Source organism: Aquarana catesbeiana, linkage group LG11, assembly GCF_042186555.1.
Source record: "Aquarana catesbeiana isolate 2022-GZ linkage group LG11, ASM4218655v1, whole genome shotgun sequence".
Taxonomy (NCBI): domain Eukaryota; kingdom Metazoa; phylum Chordata; class Amphibia; order Anura; family Ranidae; genus Aquarana; species Aquarana catesbeiana.
In genome coordinates this window covers 61,470,714-61,488,455 of record NC_133334.1, presented here as the reverse complement: position 1 = coordinate 61,488,455, position 17,742 = coordinate 61,470,714, and the positions used below count along the sequence as shown (strand labels likewise).

Sequence of the window (17,742 nt, the reverse complement as noted above, 5' to 3'; positions counted from 1 at the left end):
ATGGGGGACTGTAGTATGGAGCTTCCCTTAGGGTACTCTTAATATCTGCTAAGTAGCCCACAGTGGCCTTCAAGCATATAGCTGGAATCCGAGCCCTTTTCACTTAATTATCTGGACAGTGCTAATCTAGACATTTATGCTCACTTTATCTCTATCTGAAGTCACAGAGCTAATTGTCTTCAAGAAATCAATAAGACATTTTCCAGAGATAACTTGTGCCATGGAAATTTTGAAAGCAAGTTTGGTCCCCAAGCATAATTAACAGCAGATTGCCTGCTCCTAATAAAAGCTGTAAAATAAATTAAAGTCTACAAAAAATAATTCTTCAATGCAACATTTTATAATAAAAATACAAAAACATTCCACCCGCTCACACTTGCACACTTTCAGGAATGGTAATCTATTGCTAGACTTCTTTATGTCCCAGACATAGGGGTTGATTTACTAAAGGGAAAAAGACTGTGCACTTTGCAAAGTGCAGTTGCCCTCTTCAAGAGCAGTTGCTCCAGAGCTTGGTAAATGAGCAGAAGCTCTGCTGACTTCTATCATCCAATCAAGCAAGCAAAAATGCAGTTTTTTTAATTTTCCTTGCACGGGATTGGGTACTCTTTGCAAAGTGAAGCCTTACCCCATTTACTAAGCTCTGGAGCAATTGCACTTGCACAGGGCAACTGCACTATGCAAAGTGCACAGTTTTTTTGCCTTTAGTAAATCAACCCCATAGTCTACTGGGGCATCACTGGAATGTTCACCAACCTTTTCAAAGGGAAAAAATTGTAGAAGAACCTTGCTAGTGATATACAGTAGTGGTCCTAAACTTCACAACCTTCTAAATTAGAGCTACAAAGGTGGAAAAATGGAAGCTTGGGGTGTGTCCAGAGTAATTCAGCTTTAAATTCTAGATTATACTGAAAATATTATAGCTAAGGTTTGATTATTTTCTGTGATACCCACCCCTCCTTTCATTTACCCACTTTTATAACCCTGTTTAATACTCATGTGATAACTCGGATATGGAAAAGTAACCTTGAAAACATCAAAATGTTAAATCTGACTAAGCACAGTGAGAAAATAATTCCAGTTCTTAGTACTGAGTCTGACACTGTAACACATAACACATGGGATCCAATGAGCTTTTTAACATGCAACAATAAAGCCTAGGGTAGGTTGAAAAAAAAAAAAAGTTCCCATCATCGGATGAAATAACTAATATGTTTCCATTCTAAAGTTGTATATGCACATACATTAAGCAGCTTTCTCTCAATTTCACTTGAAAACCAAAATATTTAAATATATTCAATTAAAGAAGCACAAAGAACAGAAATGGCATGTATAGTAATCTATCCGTTCAGTAAAAAGTCATCATTTTCTGATTTAAATGAACCAAGTTAACTCTAAGTTGTATTGAAACTGATCAGGAATTGAAAATTAGAACCATTTATACACCACAGCTTGAATTAAAATTACATTTTTTTTTTTTGTATTGAATTGATTAGGGAAGTAAAAAAAACCCTAGCTCGTATCTGTGTCCCTTTGGAGAGATTTCTCCTCATTTTCTGTTCTGGTAACACAACTAGGAAGTGAGAGTAAATGACTTCAAATTAAGGGAAAATCTCATTTCAGAGAGGTGTCAAGGAAACAAATCTCCCTAGTGGAAGATGTCTCTCTATTCCTGTCGAATGACAACTATAACATTTTGGATTTCACATCACATTCTTCCACTATGGCGATGGTCTTCCTGACAAATAGCAAGAGTGAATCTCCCCAGCGAGGACACAGACATCAATAAAAGTTTGACAGGGGTTGCAATCTTTTCCTACTGTAAATGAAAAATGAAAGAAATTGGGCTATACATACATTTTAAACATATCAAAGTATGGACTCCAGGCAGAATTATTATTGGTTATTGTTGGATGGACGCTAGCATTGTGAAGGACACACCTACTTCTCACATACCCACAGGTCTCCAGCAGAAATATCCATCTCCTGTAATGACCCTTTGGGATGGAATAGACATAGAATCTGGGGCAGGGTATGACTAGCCTGTTTTACATAAAGCCAAAATGCTGCAGTAATATTGGTCTCTGAACAAAGAATACAAAATAGCTGGGCTCTGAATGATAGAGCCCCACATGTATATATATGTAACCAATGGCCTGGTTTACAAAAACAATGTAATAGTAGGCTGGTGTAAAGAGCAACAGTTGTCCAAAGAAGTTGGTTTATGTTTGAAATGATTTAGAGTTTCAGCCCCAGCATGCACTTCACCACACCACCCATAATGAACAACAAATTATCTGTTTTCTATTAGAATCAATGTAGGAAACCGATAGCCATACTTACAAAAATGTTGGTTATGTTATTATCAAATGTGTTTCCCAAAAATGCTGAGGTTTAACATATAAATCTGTTTGACTTAAAGATCATGACAATCATTGAAAAGGAATAAAAATACACTGGTTCCTTTTATGTCTCAATATGTCGTGTAGGACGAAGTATTTCACTAATGTCTGAATGTTTAAACAGTGTCACAGACAAAGTTCAGAATCCAGGGAGAATAGGACAGTCCGGGTGACTGCAGTAGTGTACATGAGGGTAGAGGGGCAGAATAGGGTACTGACCATGGGGGAAGAAGGCCAAGTAACTGATTGACTGCGGCGCTGAAACTCCAGGTGAAACTGGGAAATACCGGTGATCACATGTCGGAGAGGAGATCCCGGGAGAGTTATGTGTGTAAAACAGTGAAAGAAATTAAAAAAAAATATTTGTTCCTAGAGTGTGGATGTTCTGTTCCTATTTCTACCCCTGACGTTCCTCATTTTGAAAGACTGGTTGTCCTTGCTACACTGGTCTTCTAAACCATTGGGCCACTCATTTATGTTATCAGAACAGACCATAAATTCTACAAACTAGCACAAGTTTTGGTGATTTTTTTAAAGCATTCTCTGCCTGGTCCAATATTTTATAATCTCATAGTTTGATTTGGAACAAACATTTTCCAGATAAAATAAATATACTGTAGACATTAAGAATTTAGCTGTTGTATCACTCTGCTTTGGTCCTTAGACTAGTGTTAGGTTGGGGGGTTTGATAGAGGAATAGGCTTGACATTTGGGGTTAGGCTGAGCATTAGTGCAAGGGTTAAGGAGTAAATAAAGGACTAGGGAAGATTGAAAGGTGGGGGGGGGGTGTATTAGTAACATGAATCATGAGTTAGGTTTTTGGAGTTGACTACTGCCATAAGAAAGTATTGTATGTGCAATAATACTCATGTGATAACACAGATAGTTCCAGAAACATGTACACTTTTATGTTCACTTTGTGTGAATGCAACAAGTGCTCCAATATCTGGAAGCCCATAATAAGGATAGTCTTGCAAATTTAATTGCATGGTTTTTACATGATGCAGATGATATTAAATGGAACCAAATTTACTGCCTATTCAAAAGATCTGAGATTTTTGGTGACTACTGAAATACCATGTCTTTTGCATTAAGACATGCTCCAGAATTGTTTACAGGTTTGTATAGCTCAAGGTGCTATAATATATTTCCCTTTTTTTCACCATTGTTAGGTGAAGCCTTTGCAATTGAAACTATGAACAACATCAATGTTTAGTAATTCACCTGGAAAAAGTGGTGGCTTTGATATCACACCATGACATGAGATAACCAATACACATTTGTTTTTCATGCTGCATACAGCACCACATCCTCACTGGTTAAATAATTAACAAACAGCACAAAGATAACAAGGCCAAACATAGCCATTCACTAGACAATTTGTCCCACCAATTAGCAGAACTTTCTTTGCAAACTGTCTCTCGTACAATGGCAGTACAGAATCCCACTTCTCCTGTAACATGCCAGGAGCCCTCCAGTTGGTTGTTTTGGAAGCTTTATTTATAATGTAGTAGAGGTTTAAGTCCACTGGGGTCTTTGGCCCCACCACCTAAAGAGCCAGTTGTAGCTTGGTCATATTTCTCTGGTGCATGTTGTGATGGCGGACCAACTCGTCTGACCTGGCAAACTTCTTCTGACAGCTGGGCCATCTACAACTGAAAGGCTTTTCACCTGTTGACACAAAAATGTCCAGTTATCATGAAGGAAAACCTTATCAGCATGAATGTACAAATAGGACAAAGTAGACATATGGCTAAATGTATCTGTACAGACTGAATTAAAGTTGTCTGATATGACTAATTTTGACATGTTTGCTTGATGTGTAGTGTTATGAAAAGTTAAGCCAGATGTTCTTGGATTGTTGGCATCTAAAAAAAAAGTCAGTCAGTATTTCTATGTGTTGTAAAAAGAAAGTGTAATGCCCTGTACACACGGTCGGACATCGATCAGACATTCCGACAACAAAATCCTAGGATTTTTCCGACGGATGTTGGCTCAAACTTGTCTTGCATACACACGGTCACACAAAGTTGTCGGAAAATCCGATTGTTCTGAACGCGGTGACGTAAAACACGTACGTCGGTTCTATAAACGGGGCAGTAGCCAATAGCTTTCGTCTCTTAATTTATTCTGAGCATGCGTGGCACTTTGTGCGTCAGATTTGTGTACACACGATCAGAATTTCCGACAACGGATTTTGTTGTCGGAAAATTTTATAGCAAGCTCTCAAACTTTGTGTGTCGGAAATTCCTATGGAAAATGTGTGATGGAGCCTACACATGGTCGGAATTTCCGACAACAAGGTCCTATCACACATTTTTCATCAGAAAATCCTATCGTGTGTACAGGGCATTATGCCGCGTACAGATGATCATACATTCCGACAACAAAACCGTGGATTTTTTTCAGACGGATGTTGGCTCAAACTTGTCTTGCATACACATGGTCACACAAATGTTGTCAGAAATTCCGTATGTCAAGAACAAGTTTTGTTGTCGGAAAATTTGAGAGCCAACCCCCAAACAGTTGTTGTCGAAAATTCCGACAGCAAATGTCCGATGGAGCATACACGCTGTCAGAATTTCCGACAACAAGCTCACATTGAACATTTGTTGTCGGAAATTCCGATCAGGTGTACGCGGCATAAGTGTGCAGTCTGTATGGTGCCATGGACCAGTTTTACCATTTGTTGTTGGAATAAAAAATTGGGTGTCAAAGAACTGATCCTGAACAGCAAAATTAAATCCTATATTTGTGAAAAGTTAAGACAGTAAATTCTGAGGATGAGCATATAAATCATTTTTAACTGTAAGGATTTCTTCTCATTTGGGACTACTTACTGCTGGGAGCTTAAAATCCTGAAATAGACTGCAGCATATTCTTCAGGGATTTCAAGTCTTCACCTTTCCCGGGAGGCAGCAGTGAAGCAAGGAGACTTCACCCACACCATCAGGAAATGTCAGAAGTTGAGAATAAAATAATTCCTTTTTTTGTAAAAACTTAAAAAAAAATGTCTTTAAACTATTAAAGAATATATCAACCCAAAGGGGGTTAATTACTAAAGGCAAAGCCACTTTGCACTACAAGTGCAAACTACAAGTGCACTGAAAGTGCACTTGAAAGTTTAGTCACTGTAAACCTGAGGGGGACATGCAAGGAAAATAAAAAAAATGCATTTTAGCTTGCACGTAATTGGATAATAAAATCAGCAGAGCTTCCCCTCATTTCAGATCTACCCCTCAGATATACAGCGACTGCACTTCCAAGTGCACGTTCAGTGCAATTTCAAGTGCACTTTGCACTTATAGTTTGCACTTGTAGTGCAAAGTGGATTTGCCTTTCGTAAATAACCCCCAATATGTCATATTCCTGATATATGCCTGCTGTGCCATGTACTTGTATGAAAAAGTATCCTGTTCTCTTTGTATTGCTTCCTTTGTGTGAAATATCTGGTGTTCCTGCCAGTCCCTCTGCTTTCCTATTAAAAACTGAGCACGGGAGCACAGCACAGTCACTTCTCTATCTGTGCTGAGAACTGAGCCTGCTTTCTTTCAATGACCAGACTTGAGCTTACACACCCACCCCCCCCCCCCCAACCTCCCCCCACATTCACTGGAAAGAGGGTATGTGATCACTTATAAAAAAGGGGGAAAAGGTATTTATAATGTTTTTTATATGTATACACAAATGTTTTGCCCTTCCTTTATACTGAAGGGACCTTTGATTTTCATGGAAGGTCTGCTTTGAAGTGACCCTGTGTTATACCCATGCAGGACAAAGCAACAAATTAACCTAAAGCATACCGTATGTATAGCGAAAACCTGTTTTTGGATAGAGTAAAGTAGTATGCTGTGCTTTCTCCCAGTTTCCCACTACAGGACACAGGACAACGTAGTGGCATGGGGGGCAAGTCAATCAAACCATTAAATGCAGCCGGGGACAAAAAAATGGAAAAATTTGTAAAGTGTTGGGTTCTACAGGAATCTGAGATAGCAGTTTATCTTCACTACAGCAGAGGTTAGTGAGGAAGGCAGCAGGATAAGTGTAAGTTTAATGTCGTATTTGTAAGGAGGCCTTTGTTGTATAGTTTTATTTTAGAACCAGAATTTATTTTAATAGTTGGGTTAAGTGTTAAGGTTAGAGTATAATTAAAGCAGACCTTGCAGTCTAATGCAAGGTCAACATATACTGTCTGGGCCCTCTTTGAAGGTCACTTGATGTTACCAAGTGCAAAATGTACCTGTAAAGGAAAGAGTTAAATTCATACATGCCTTAACCCCTTCTTCCACATTGCTGGGTATTTTCTGGAAAATGCAGAGCAGATGAAATCTCAGGAGATGACACTCCAGTACATTGCAAGAGATTTTTGTCATGAGATTTTGGCTCCTCAGTATTTCCCGGGTTCTATCCAGAACAGTGGTGCCCCCCTAATCCATTCGCCCAGCCCCTAATCTATATGTAGGGTGCCAGATGCATAGATTCCAATGGTTTTTTTTTTTTGTTGTGTGACAATAGTGATTTAATATTCGCTATTGTCTTCCTGACTCTCCTCCCTGCCAATCAGGAAGCGGGTCCTGAGACCCGATTGCCCAGAAAGTCTTAGGGCTCCCGGCCAACCGGGTCTCAGGACACACTGCCTGTTTGGCCGGGAGGAGAAGCAACGGGATCCATACGATGGTGAAAGCCCAGAACTCAATGTCCGGGTCCCGCCTGCAGAATCCCCTTATCTACAAGACAGGTCGGAGCCTTCCAGTCTGTCTCCCGCATGGGGTGGGGTAATTGCCACCTTCCCGACCATCTCCAGCGCGAGGGGGGTGGCATCATTTTGCTGCCTCCCCCCTAAAATATTGAGCACCAGCTGCCACTGATCCAGAAGGATTCTGATTTCATCCTCCTCTAGACACAGGGAGTAGAAGATGGGGATAAGATACGTATATACCTACCTTTTATATATACTTTCTTCTTTGCAGGTAGATTTTGCACCTGGGGATATTGGGTGAAATTTAAACGGGGAAGGGGCCAAGACAGTTTATGTCGACCCTGCTAATTACTGCATCGTCCGGTCCACTTTAGTTTAGGGTAAGGTTCAAAGTCAACGATTAATTTAGTGGTGGAGTTTTTAGGCTTTGGGTGAGGTAAGGATTTAGTTTGAGATGTAGACTAAAGATCAAATTAAGGTTAGGGATTTAACACTTTTTTTAAACTATGCAGGCTCTCGCCGCTGAAATCAACAAACCAATTAAAGTATGTCAAAAGCCAAAACGATTTTAAAATAGTGGAGGGAAACAGGAATTGGAAATTTTGCATTGAGATATACTGTACTTCTAAATATTAGTCCACCAAAAACTTATATTTTATATTTTTTACTTATATTTTTCTGAAAAGCTGGACTATCGAATCACCTAAATGTTTTTATTTGTCACCCCACTTATGGTATCTCTGCCTTATAGCCCCCAGAATTGCTACCAGAACAATTACAAGAGGATATCTACCCTCCCTTTTTATGACTGTATGACAAGTATGTGGTAAACACTAATATACATCCCTGCTTGCTCAGAAACAAAAAGATTCCAAGATGAACAGGGACCGATAAATATGTAGAAGCCATATATCATATCCATAGTGTCCACTAATGAAAATATGTCATTGTCCCTTTGATAACTTCTGTAAGTGTTATGTTAAAACATTATTATCAGACACATTTTACTATATTTAGTGAACACAGAAATTATAAACAGCAAGAAAATTCAAGAAAATATAAATGTGAATAAAGGTTTACGCACTTGTTTTACCTGTATGAGTCCTGGTATGTGTCTTTAGGTGGTCAGACCGTGAGAACTTTCTCTGGCAAGTTTTACACTGGAAAGGTTTCACACCTGAAGACAGAATTAGAGGATTTCAGGTATATGCAAACCCTAACATCTTTTATTTGCTTCCTATCCACTCTATGCTGAAATCTTATCAGACTTTCCCGATTCACCTCTGCTGGGCTACAGACTATTTCCCCCATGTTAGAGAGATAATGAGAGGAAGATGTGTTCTGAAGTCCTGTCTTAGGGTAACAATGCTGTTTCTCCATAAATACAGTACAGTGAGTGAGTGTTGTCACCCTAGGACAGGAAGTGAGTTACTGGTGTGATAACCAGTGTTAAAAAAAAAAGGTGTAAAAAGCCTGAAAAAAATAAAATGAATGCAACCACCACATCTGAGGTCTGTTAAAGTGGAGGTCCCATGACCATTCAATTTTTTTTTTTGTAGTCATTCAGACACTTTCCCAATCATAAATTAATACTCACTGTTTGGGTGTTTTAAATCTGCTGCTGTCCGTTTTCGTTTGTAAGAAGTAATTATAAAAAGTGATCCTGGCCGTTCCCATCTTGCTTGTGGGCATGTGATTTCCGGGATCCGGTGAAGCTCCCAGCATTCACCGCTCGTTCCCGCGCATGCTCAGTGTTTACGGCAAGCAGCGCCGTAAACTTCCGGGTTGCCATCAGAATGGACTTCATCGTCAGAAGTTCCCGCCCCGTTACGATGACAACCAAACAAATACAAAAAAAATCGCGTCACTTCCTCTTTCGAAATCCTGCGAGAACTCGCGGCAGGCCTCCGCAATGACTCCTGGGAACAATGACACGAGCTCCCAGGAGACAGTGCGGCACACAGGAAATGATGGAATACCCGCAAAATACCCGCCCATATCCGCAGTGGACACATACAGGAAGCAGAGATGAACATGAGAAAAACACAGGTACACTAGAAAAAAAAAAATGTTCCATTTATAACTGAATACATTGCTGTAATGTGATTGAGCAAAAGTTGTAAAACAGGGTGGACCTCCGCTTAAGCTGCAATATATTACGGTTTTGTTATTGGATTTAAACAGCAAAGGGCTTCCCATTGTGGATTCCTGTAGTGAAGCTCAAAATTTTTTCTCCACATTATACTCTAACTTTGAGTATGGATGAACAAAGTGATTTTGGCAATCAAGTTTTCTTTAGGTTTATGATTTGGGAGAAATTTGTCCCCAATTGTTGTCTTTGCCTTATGCAGCGTACACACGGGCTTTTCGACCGGACTGGTCCGACGGTCTATCCGACGGACTTTCGGCTGACTTTCCCAACTTGCCTACACACGATCACACCAAAGTCCAACGGATTCATACGTGATGACGTACGACCGGACTAAAATAAGAAAGTTTATAGCCAGTAGCCAATAGCTGCCCTAGCGTCGGTTTTTGTCCGTCAGACTAGCATACAGACGAGTGGACTTTTCAACCGGACTCGAGTCCGTCGGAAAGATTTGAAACATGTTTCAAATCTAAAGTCCGTCAGATTTTTGACCGAAAAAGTCCGCTGCAGGTCCGATGAAGCCCACACACGGTCGGATTGTCCGCCAGATTCGGTCCGTCGGACCAGTCCGGTCGAAAAGTCCGCCCGTGTGTACGCGGCATAAGTGTTGGTGATAATCACAATGAGTGTTTTGATGTCTTAAAATACATTGAATTCAATGGGAGATGAATTTTGCCAAAGTTAAAGCGAAACTAAACCCTCCTATCCTTTACAGCCAAGGAAGTTGCCATCTTAGCCCCTAATTGATCTGCAGTTACTGTGGTGCTATACATGTGATCGGGTATGACACCAGCCATTCGATGGCTTGCCAGTTTACTTGACAGCACAAGCAAATGTGATATTTACCAATCATGGCATGCTTTAAATGTAACTGAACACATGTAAATCAATGGGTTTAGTTCTGCTTTAAATTAGTAATTTTGCAGTAAACTCAGTTTCGATGTAATAACTTCATGCATACCTCATTGTGAGTAAAGTTATTCTAAAAGGTTTGAGTCATTCCATTGTTTTTCACAACTGATATGGAAAGTTAATGCAGTGGCAAGCAACTTGTTAAAAAACATTAAATATATTTCTTGTTCTGTTTATTTTTTTTAGCAGGGACAAGGAAGAATAAAGCCAGGCAAGCTATGAACTATTTTTTACTGCTGACCGGTTTGACTCAAAAGTGGCAAAATTAAGCATGTGTTTTAAAAAAGTTGTTCCTTGTAATACAGAGATTCTACACACCTGTGTGTCGTCTTTGATGCCTCTTAAGTTGGTCCGAGCGAGAAAACCTCCTCTCACAGTCTTTAAAATCACACTGGTAAGGTTTCTCACCTGTAGAAAAAAAAATATGTAAGACAATGTAAGAAATTAGGTTTTGTGAATGGACTGTCCATTCCTAAAACAAAACAAAGCAGATGGCACATTTAGAACCCCATCCAGAACATATCGCTTAGCTTAGCATTAGGAGGGGGTTGGAACTTTGGTAGGATTTTCCTATCTTTCTGTGTCTCTCTTGGGGAGATTTCATCTCATGTTCAGTTCTGGTGACCAAACAAGAAGTAGATCTTCCCAGTTGTGACAAAAAAAAGCACTTGAGAGAAGTTCTCGACCTACCCCAAACTATTTAAGAAAAATGTTTTTGTTTCTTCCTTTGTCCCTGTTTGGAGAGTTCCAGGTTAGATCAATTTTTCTACATCACAGAGCATGATGTTTCTTTTATTTTGGGAAATACAGAGCAGACCAAATCTCATGAGAAGACCCTTCAGTGCGATGCAAGAGCATCTTCTCACGAGATTCTGGCTCCCCTGTGTTCCCCAGGATCTAGCGGAAGAAGTGTGATGCCCTTCTTTCCTCGGGACTGTGGGAATTAGACAGAGGTAGGGTAAGTATAAATCTTACCTTTACCCCATAAACTAAGGTTTTATTACTGGCTCTGTCTTCATTGGGGAGATTTTGCTCAGTTCCATGTTGGAGGGATTTTGCTCAGTTCTATGTTGGAGGGATTTTGCTCAGTTCCATGTTGGAGGGATTTTGCTCACTTCCTATTTTAATGGGTACTCAGGAAGACATTTCCCAAAACGTTACAGAAGCAACAATAAAAGCCACTGGAGGTTCTTACCCTCTATGTAAAGTTAATACACACCACTAACAAGGGATAGGGCTTACAGGGAAAGTGGTGGCAGTTACTAAAGCTAGTAAGTTTTTGAACTGACATATGTACAAACATTCAAATGAAAATTCTCATCAGTACAATGTTGTTTTAATGTACTTAAAAAAAGTTTGCTTTTAATACTCAATTTTGGAATCACAGAGAAAAGAAATTTCCTGCGCTAATTAGACATTCCATCCATTCACTAATCACTGTTTTAACTGTTCCAACGGGTTCAGCTGCTATCCCGGAAATTGTCAACAAGGTCTGTAAAGCAATCCGTATCTAAAGCAAGGAAATAGGAAAAGCAAGAGAAGCACTCCCCTGGTGTAAGGAAAATAGGAAGAAGGTTTTACACCAGGGGTGCCCTTCTTTTGTTTTTCCTATTTCCTTGATTTTGGAGTGAATTAACTTTTCAGAATGAAAACCACATTTATTGTTTGAAAAATATTCTTGAAAAAAACAGTTTCCAACGAACATTGTTAAAATGAAAAAATTCCCAAAAAATTCTGCTAGCATATGGCCAGCTTAGGAATGAAACTCCAAACAGTGGAGTTCCAGGCTAGAGTACAGGGGGAGGTTTTGATCCATGTGATGACCACTCATTATGTTTTGATGAGAATATGGGTCCTCTTCCAATGTATTTCTGGATGAATAGCTACAGCTGATTCTGAGAAATTAACACAACATTGGATGCCTTTACTGAAGCATGTTTTCTTACCTGTGTGCTTTCTACTGTGCATCTGCAGATGGGACAGTTTGAAGTATCTTTTATTGCATCCTGGATATGCACACATAAAAGGTCGCTTTTCATTGGTTTCTGTTGATCTGACTATAGCTGGGGTCACACCAGGGACACGTCTAACATCCTAAAAAGAAAGCCAAAGGTATCAAAGTTGTTAGTGTTTTCACAGCATTCGGCTAAAATTACATTTGCAGCTAAATTGCCGCACCTCTGAAAAGTGAGCCACACTCGTTTGACAGTCAGTGAGGAGGCCCATATGAGGTAAATACAACCATTATGTCCCATATAAAGTTTAGCATGTTAATGTAGTTATTCAGTATTCCATACCTCCCAACTTTTTGAAATTGTAACTAGGGACACCTATTAGAAAAAATATGGAGGCATTTAATAGGCGATCATTGGAGGTATACCCTGGAGCAGAAGCCATCACTGTCTGAACGCTGGTGTAACATCACTCGAATCCCCCTCTCTTTTAACTTCTGAATGACCTAATGTACACATCAGGATATCTACCTTATGGGGTCTTAATTAAAATTTTTACCGATTTTATGTCATTATAGATTTATGAACCTTTAGTGCAGCTACCTGCCTTTACATTGAAAGGAATTTAAAGTGCATTACAATTAATATACAAGCAAGGTGTGTACTTGTGGATATTTTCTGGTTTGGTTTTGTATGTCTTTATGCACAATGGTCCATTAGTAATTCCTCTGACTTTCTGACAGTGCATTTTGTATTGTTTGGATATGAGGTGTTATGATGCGATTTCCCACCCCCTTTGATAGACTGTGTCTGTAGCTCCCTGGTGGGGTTCCTGGGTCTGTGTCATCCACCCAGTGTATTGATTACCACCTTGCGCCTGTCTTGCATTTGGCTGCATTGGGAGAGATTATAGGTGTGCTCACTGGATCCTCCTGAGATGATCTCTGTTTCATACTTATTGTAAGTTTTGAAAATATTCCAATATGACTAAATGTGTGTAATCAACTATATGTATTGGATGTATATTATGTATACTATTTTCTTTCTTCCTAGCAACCTTCTCTAACCGCAACCCTTGAGCGCCTAAAGAAGCCGACAGGGCGAAATGCATCCCTTTTGCTACATCTCGATGTGTAACCACGAATACTCGATATTTATTAATCTACAATATCTCACAAAAGTGAGTACACCCCTCACATTTTTGTAAATATTTTATTATATATTTTCATGTGACAACACTGAAGAAATGACACTTTGCTACAATGTAAAGTAGTGAGTGTACAGCTTGCATAACAGTGTAAATTATAACAGTGTAAATTTGCTGTCCCCTCAAAATAACTCAACAAGCAGCCGTTAATGTCTAAACCGCTGGCAACAAAAGTGAATACACCCCTAAGTAAAAATGTCCAAATTGGACCCAAAGTGTCAATAATTTGTGTAGCACTGTTATTTTCCAGCGCTGCCTTAACCCTCTTGGGCATGGAGTTCACCAGAGCTTCACAGGTTGCCACTGGAGTCCTCTTCCACTCCTCCATGATGACATCACAGAGCTGGTGGATGTTAGAGACCTTGCGCTCCTCCACCTTCCGTTTGAGGATGCTCCACAGATGCTCAATAGGGTTTAGGTCTGGAGACATGCTTGGCCAGTCCATCACCTTTACCCTCAGCTTCTTTAGCAAGGCAGTGGTCATCTTGGAGGTGTGTTTGGGGTCATTATCATGTTGGAATACTGCCCTGCGGCCCAGTCTCTGAAGGGAGAGGATCATGCTCTGCTTCTGTATGTCACAGTACATGTTGGCATTTATAGTTCCCTCAATGAACTGTAGCTCTCCAGTGCCGGCACTCATTCAGCCCCAGACCATGACACTCCCACCATCATGTAGGCAAGACACACTTGTCTTTGTACTCCTCACCTGGTTGCCACCACACACGCTTGAAACCATCTGAACCAAATAAGTTTATCTTGGTCTCATCAGACCACAGGACATGGTTCCAGTAATCCATGTCCTTAGTCTGCTTGTCTTCAGCAAACTGTTTTCGGGCTTACTTGCGCATCATCTTTACAAGAGGCATTCTTCTGGGACGACAGCAATGCAGATCAATTTGATGCAGTGTGCAGCGTGTGGTCTGAGCACTGACAGGCTGACCACCCACCCCTTCAACCTCTGCAGCAATGCTGGCAGCACTCATACGTCTATTTCCCAAAGACAACCTCTGTATATGACGCTGAGCATGTGCACTCAACTTCTTTGGTTGACCATGGCGAGGCCTGTTCTGAGTGGAACCTATCCTGTTAAATTGCTGTATGGTCTTGGCCACTGTGCTGCAGCTCAGTTTCAGAGTCTTGGCAATCTTCTTATAGCCTAGGCCATCTTTATGTAGAGCAACAATTCTTTTTTTCAGATCCTCAGAGAGTTCTTTGCCATGAGGTGCCATGTTGAACTTCCAGTGACCAGTATGAGAAAGTGAGAGCAATAACACCACATTTAACACACCTGCTCCCCATTCACACCTGAGACCTTGTAACACTAATGAGTCACATAAATCGGGGAGGGAAAATGGCTAATTGGGCCCAATTTTGACATTTTCACTTAGGGGTGTACTCACTTTTGTTGCCAGCAGTTTAGACATTATTGGCTGTGTGTTGAGTTATTTTGAGGGGACAGCAAATTTACACTGTTATACAAGCTGTACACTCACTACTTTACATTGTAGCAAAGTGTCATTTCTTCAGTGTTGTCACATGAAAAAATGTAATAAAATATTTACAAAAATGTGAGGGGTGTGAGATACTGTAGATCTCAATATCTATTTATGCTTATAGGGAAGGATCTCTATCTTTAGGGGTGGCCTGGTCAGAGTATGGGTTGCTCTTTAGGTTGCTCTAAATGTGTGTACCCCTTTACATTTTTAAAGGGGTACACACCCCAAGTACTATTTTTAACTAGTTTTGTAATAAAGATATTTTTCTTTTAACAAAATGTTTGTGTACTGGTAATCATTCTGCAAGAAGGTTTCAACACCTTTAAGGCCCCACATTACTACTCTTGAAACACTTTTTTGTCTATGTAGGCATAGGACACACCCCCTGTTGCGCCCCTTTAACCACTTCAGCTCCGGAAGGTTTTACCCCTTCCTGACCAGGCCATTTTTTGCCATACGGCACTGCGTTAACTAAAAATTGTGACACTTTTTGGGGACCAGTGACACCAATACAGTGATCAGTGTTAAAAACAAATGCACTCTCACTGTATAAATGACACTGGCAGGGAAGGGGTTAACATCAGGGCGGTCAAAGGGTTAAGTGTGCTCCTAGGGAATGCAATCTAACTGTGTGGGGGATGGACTGACTGGAGGAAGAGAGAGATCTGTGTTCCTGATTAGCAGGAACACAAGATCTCTCTCTTCCTCTGTGACAGAACAGCGGTCTGTTTGTTTACATAGGCAGACCGCCGTTCTGCCTCTTCCATTGCGGCCACCAGACCTGCTGATTGGCTCCCGCTGTGTCCAGTCACAGTGGGAACGCGGGCGCAGCGGCACGCGCGCCCCAGAGCTGACAACGGGAATCACGTACAGGTACGTGATTTTGTGCATAAGGGCCGCCCTGCTGCAATAAATGTATGTGGTTAAAGGAGAATTATGCAAAAAAAAATGATTAGTTAAACCCACAAGTGCTTTTTTTATCACTACTATTCCTTTATATTGGCTTTTGAAATTTACAGATGCAGCAAATTAGAAACTGGATGAAAGGTTTAGCCCTGGGAAATACTTTTTGAAAGGTAAAAAGTGTACGTTATACATAACTATATAGATCAGACCAAAATGAGGGACAAATGAGGAGAAAAGAGGGACTCCAAATCAGGGATAGTCCCTCGAAATCAGGGACAGTTGGGAGCTATGGTATTCCAATCCTACCATGCAGCTCTTTTTTTGGCACTGCCTGGATGACAAAACTCACTTCTCTGACTCCTGATGAGCTCCTGTGCTGTCACTCTGTCACCAGGGCTTCAGATGGAGACTAGACATGTGCATGATGAAAACATTTGTTTAGTTGTGATTAATTAATCTAGTTAATTTGTTTTGTTAAATTCAATTGATTTGTTCAATACATATTCGGGACACGTGTTCGGAATTCGCATTCAGAATTCGTATTCGGGATTCGTTTTATGTTTTTTTCAAATTTTCTTTGAACCTATCGATTTTTTTTATTCAAAATGTTTGAGTCGATAAATTTTGAGTCGGTCGAATCGAAAACCTTAGATTTATTAATTTTTTAATCCAAATGTGGCAAAGTGAACAAACAAAAGAAAAATCTTCATCAAATGATTACAATCACTCTTTAAGAGCCCTTTCACACTGGGGCGGTTTGCAGGCACTATTGCGCTAATAATAGCGCCTGCAAACCGACCCGAAAGTGCCGCTGCCTTAATTCCAGTGTGAAAGCCCCGAGGGCTTTCACACTGGAGCGGTACGCTAGCAGGACGGGAAAAAAGTCCTGCTAGCAGCATCTTCGGAGCGGTGAAGGAGCGGAGTGTATACTGCTCCTTCACCGCTCCTGCCCATTGGAATCAATGGGACGGCGCGGCTATGTTGCCGGCAAAGCGCCTCTGCAGAGGCGCTTTGTGGTGGTATTTAACCCTTTCTCGGCCACTAGCGGGGGGTAAAACCACCCCGCTAGCGGCCGAATACCGACGGTAAAACGCCACTAATAATAGCAGCGTTTTACCGCCGACGCCGCCCCCGCCTCAGTGTGAAAGGGCCTTAAATCACTTTTGGCTTAATAAAAACAATTATTTTGAAATGGTTCTCTAATAACACACACAGTCTTTGGTTTCAGAAATATGTTTACAGTTAGAATTCGACCAGCGTTCGATGTAAAATTTGAATTTAAATTTGAATTTCGGAAATTCGGATGAATTTTGTTTCGTTATTCGGAGCATTCTGTAAATTTTGTTTATACTGTAATTCGGGTATGCAGATATATCCGAATCTCAGAATAATGAAAAATTTGCCTGAATATTTATTGGGAGTGAAATGAACCTCATGGAGACTGGAATGGCCATTTCAGCACACATTACACAAGCTTGGACTACTGTTGTCACCCTTTAGAAACCCCACCCAGAGAAATGCTACTGCTGCAGTGTACCGTATGTATGAAGACATAAATGGCTGAAAAGAGCAGCAAATGATGAAAAAAGGTAAAAACTATTTTTTTTAATTAATATGGCATTTGCTTTTGGTACTCTGTGCTCTAACAAACTAATTGTTATTTAGTTAGGGCTTACACCTAGAAATATAGGCTGATGACTGGAAAAAAAAAAACAGTTCTGCCCTTTTTTCTATTTTTATTTCTATTTTAACTATTTTTGTCTGAATATAAATGTATGTTTATCTACTTTAAGTTATTTATTCTATGTCATTTGCAAACCAGCTCAGTTCAAAGACATGGAGGATCTTACATATGGAAATGTTTTGTTGCAATTCATACTGATATGCCTATAACAGAGAAGGTGAGGAACAAAGGAGTCAGTTGTGTAGACTAGAGGACGTCATCTATCTGTTCTGTGCAGAACAAACTGATCTGAAATATTGTATCTCAGGCTGGAAAACTGAAAATAAAACAGCTGA

The 17,742-nt window shown here is 40.2% G+C and overlaps 1 protein-coding gene across 7 annotated transcripts in view; it reads right to left on the bottom strand.

The window, feature by feature from the left end:
* Window positions 1–3,088: 3,088 nt before the first annotated feature.
* Window positions 3,089–17,742, bottom strand: part of WT1 (WT1 transcription factor) — a 109,731-nt gene continuing 95,077 nt past the window's right edge. For 3 of the 7 annotated variants that reach the window (XM_073604487.1, XM_073604486.1, XM_073604490.1), the window contains 4 exons: window positions 12,109–12,256; window positions 10,481–10,570; window positions 8,186–8,278; window positions 3,089–4,073 (listed from right to left, as the gene is read on the bottom strand). In XM_073604487.1, coding sequence (XP_073460588.1) covers window positions 3,952–4,073; window positions 8,186–8,278; window positions 10,481–10,570; window positions 12,109–12,256 — 453 coding nt within the window. In that variant the 3' untranslated portion in view covers window positions 3,089–3,951. The remainder of the gene's footprint in view (window positions 4,074–8,185; window positions 8,279–10,480; window positions 10,571–12,108; window positions 12,257–17,742) is intronic. The other 4 variants (XM_073604484.1, XM_073604485.1, XM_073604489.1 and 1 more) reach the window with 3 other exon arrangements.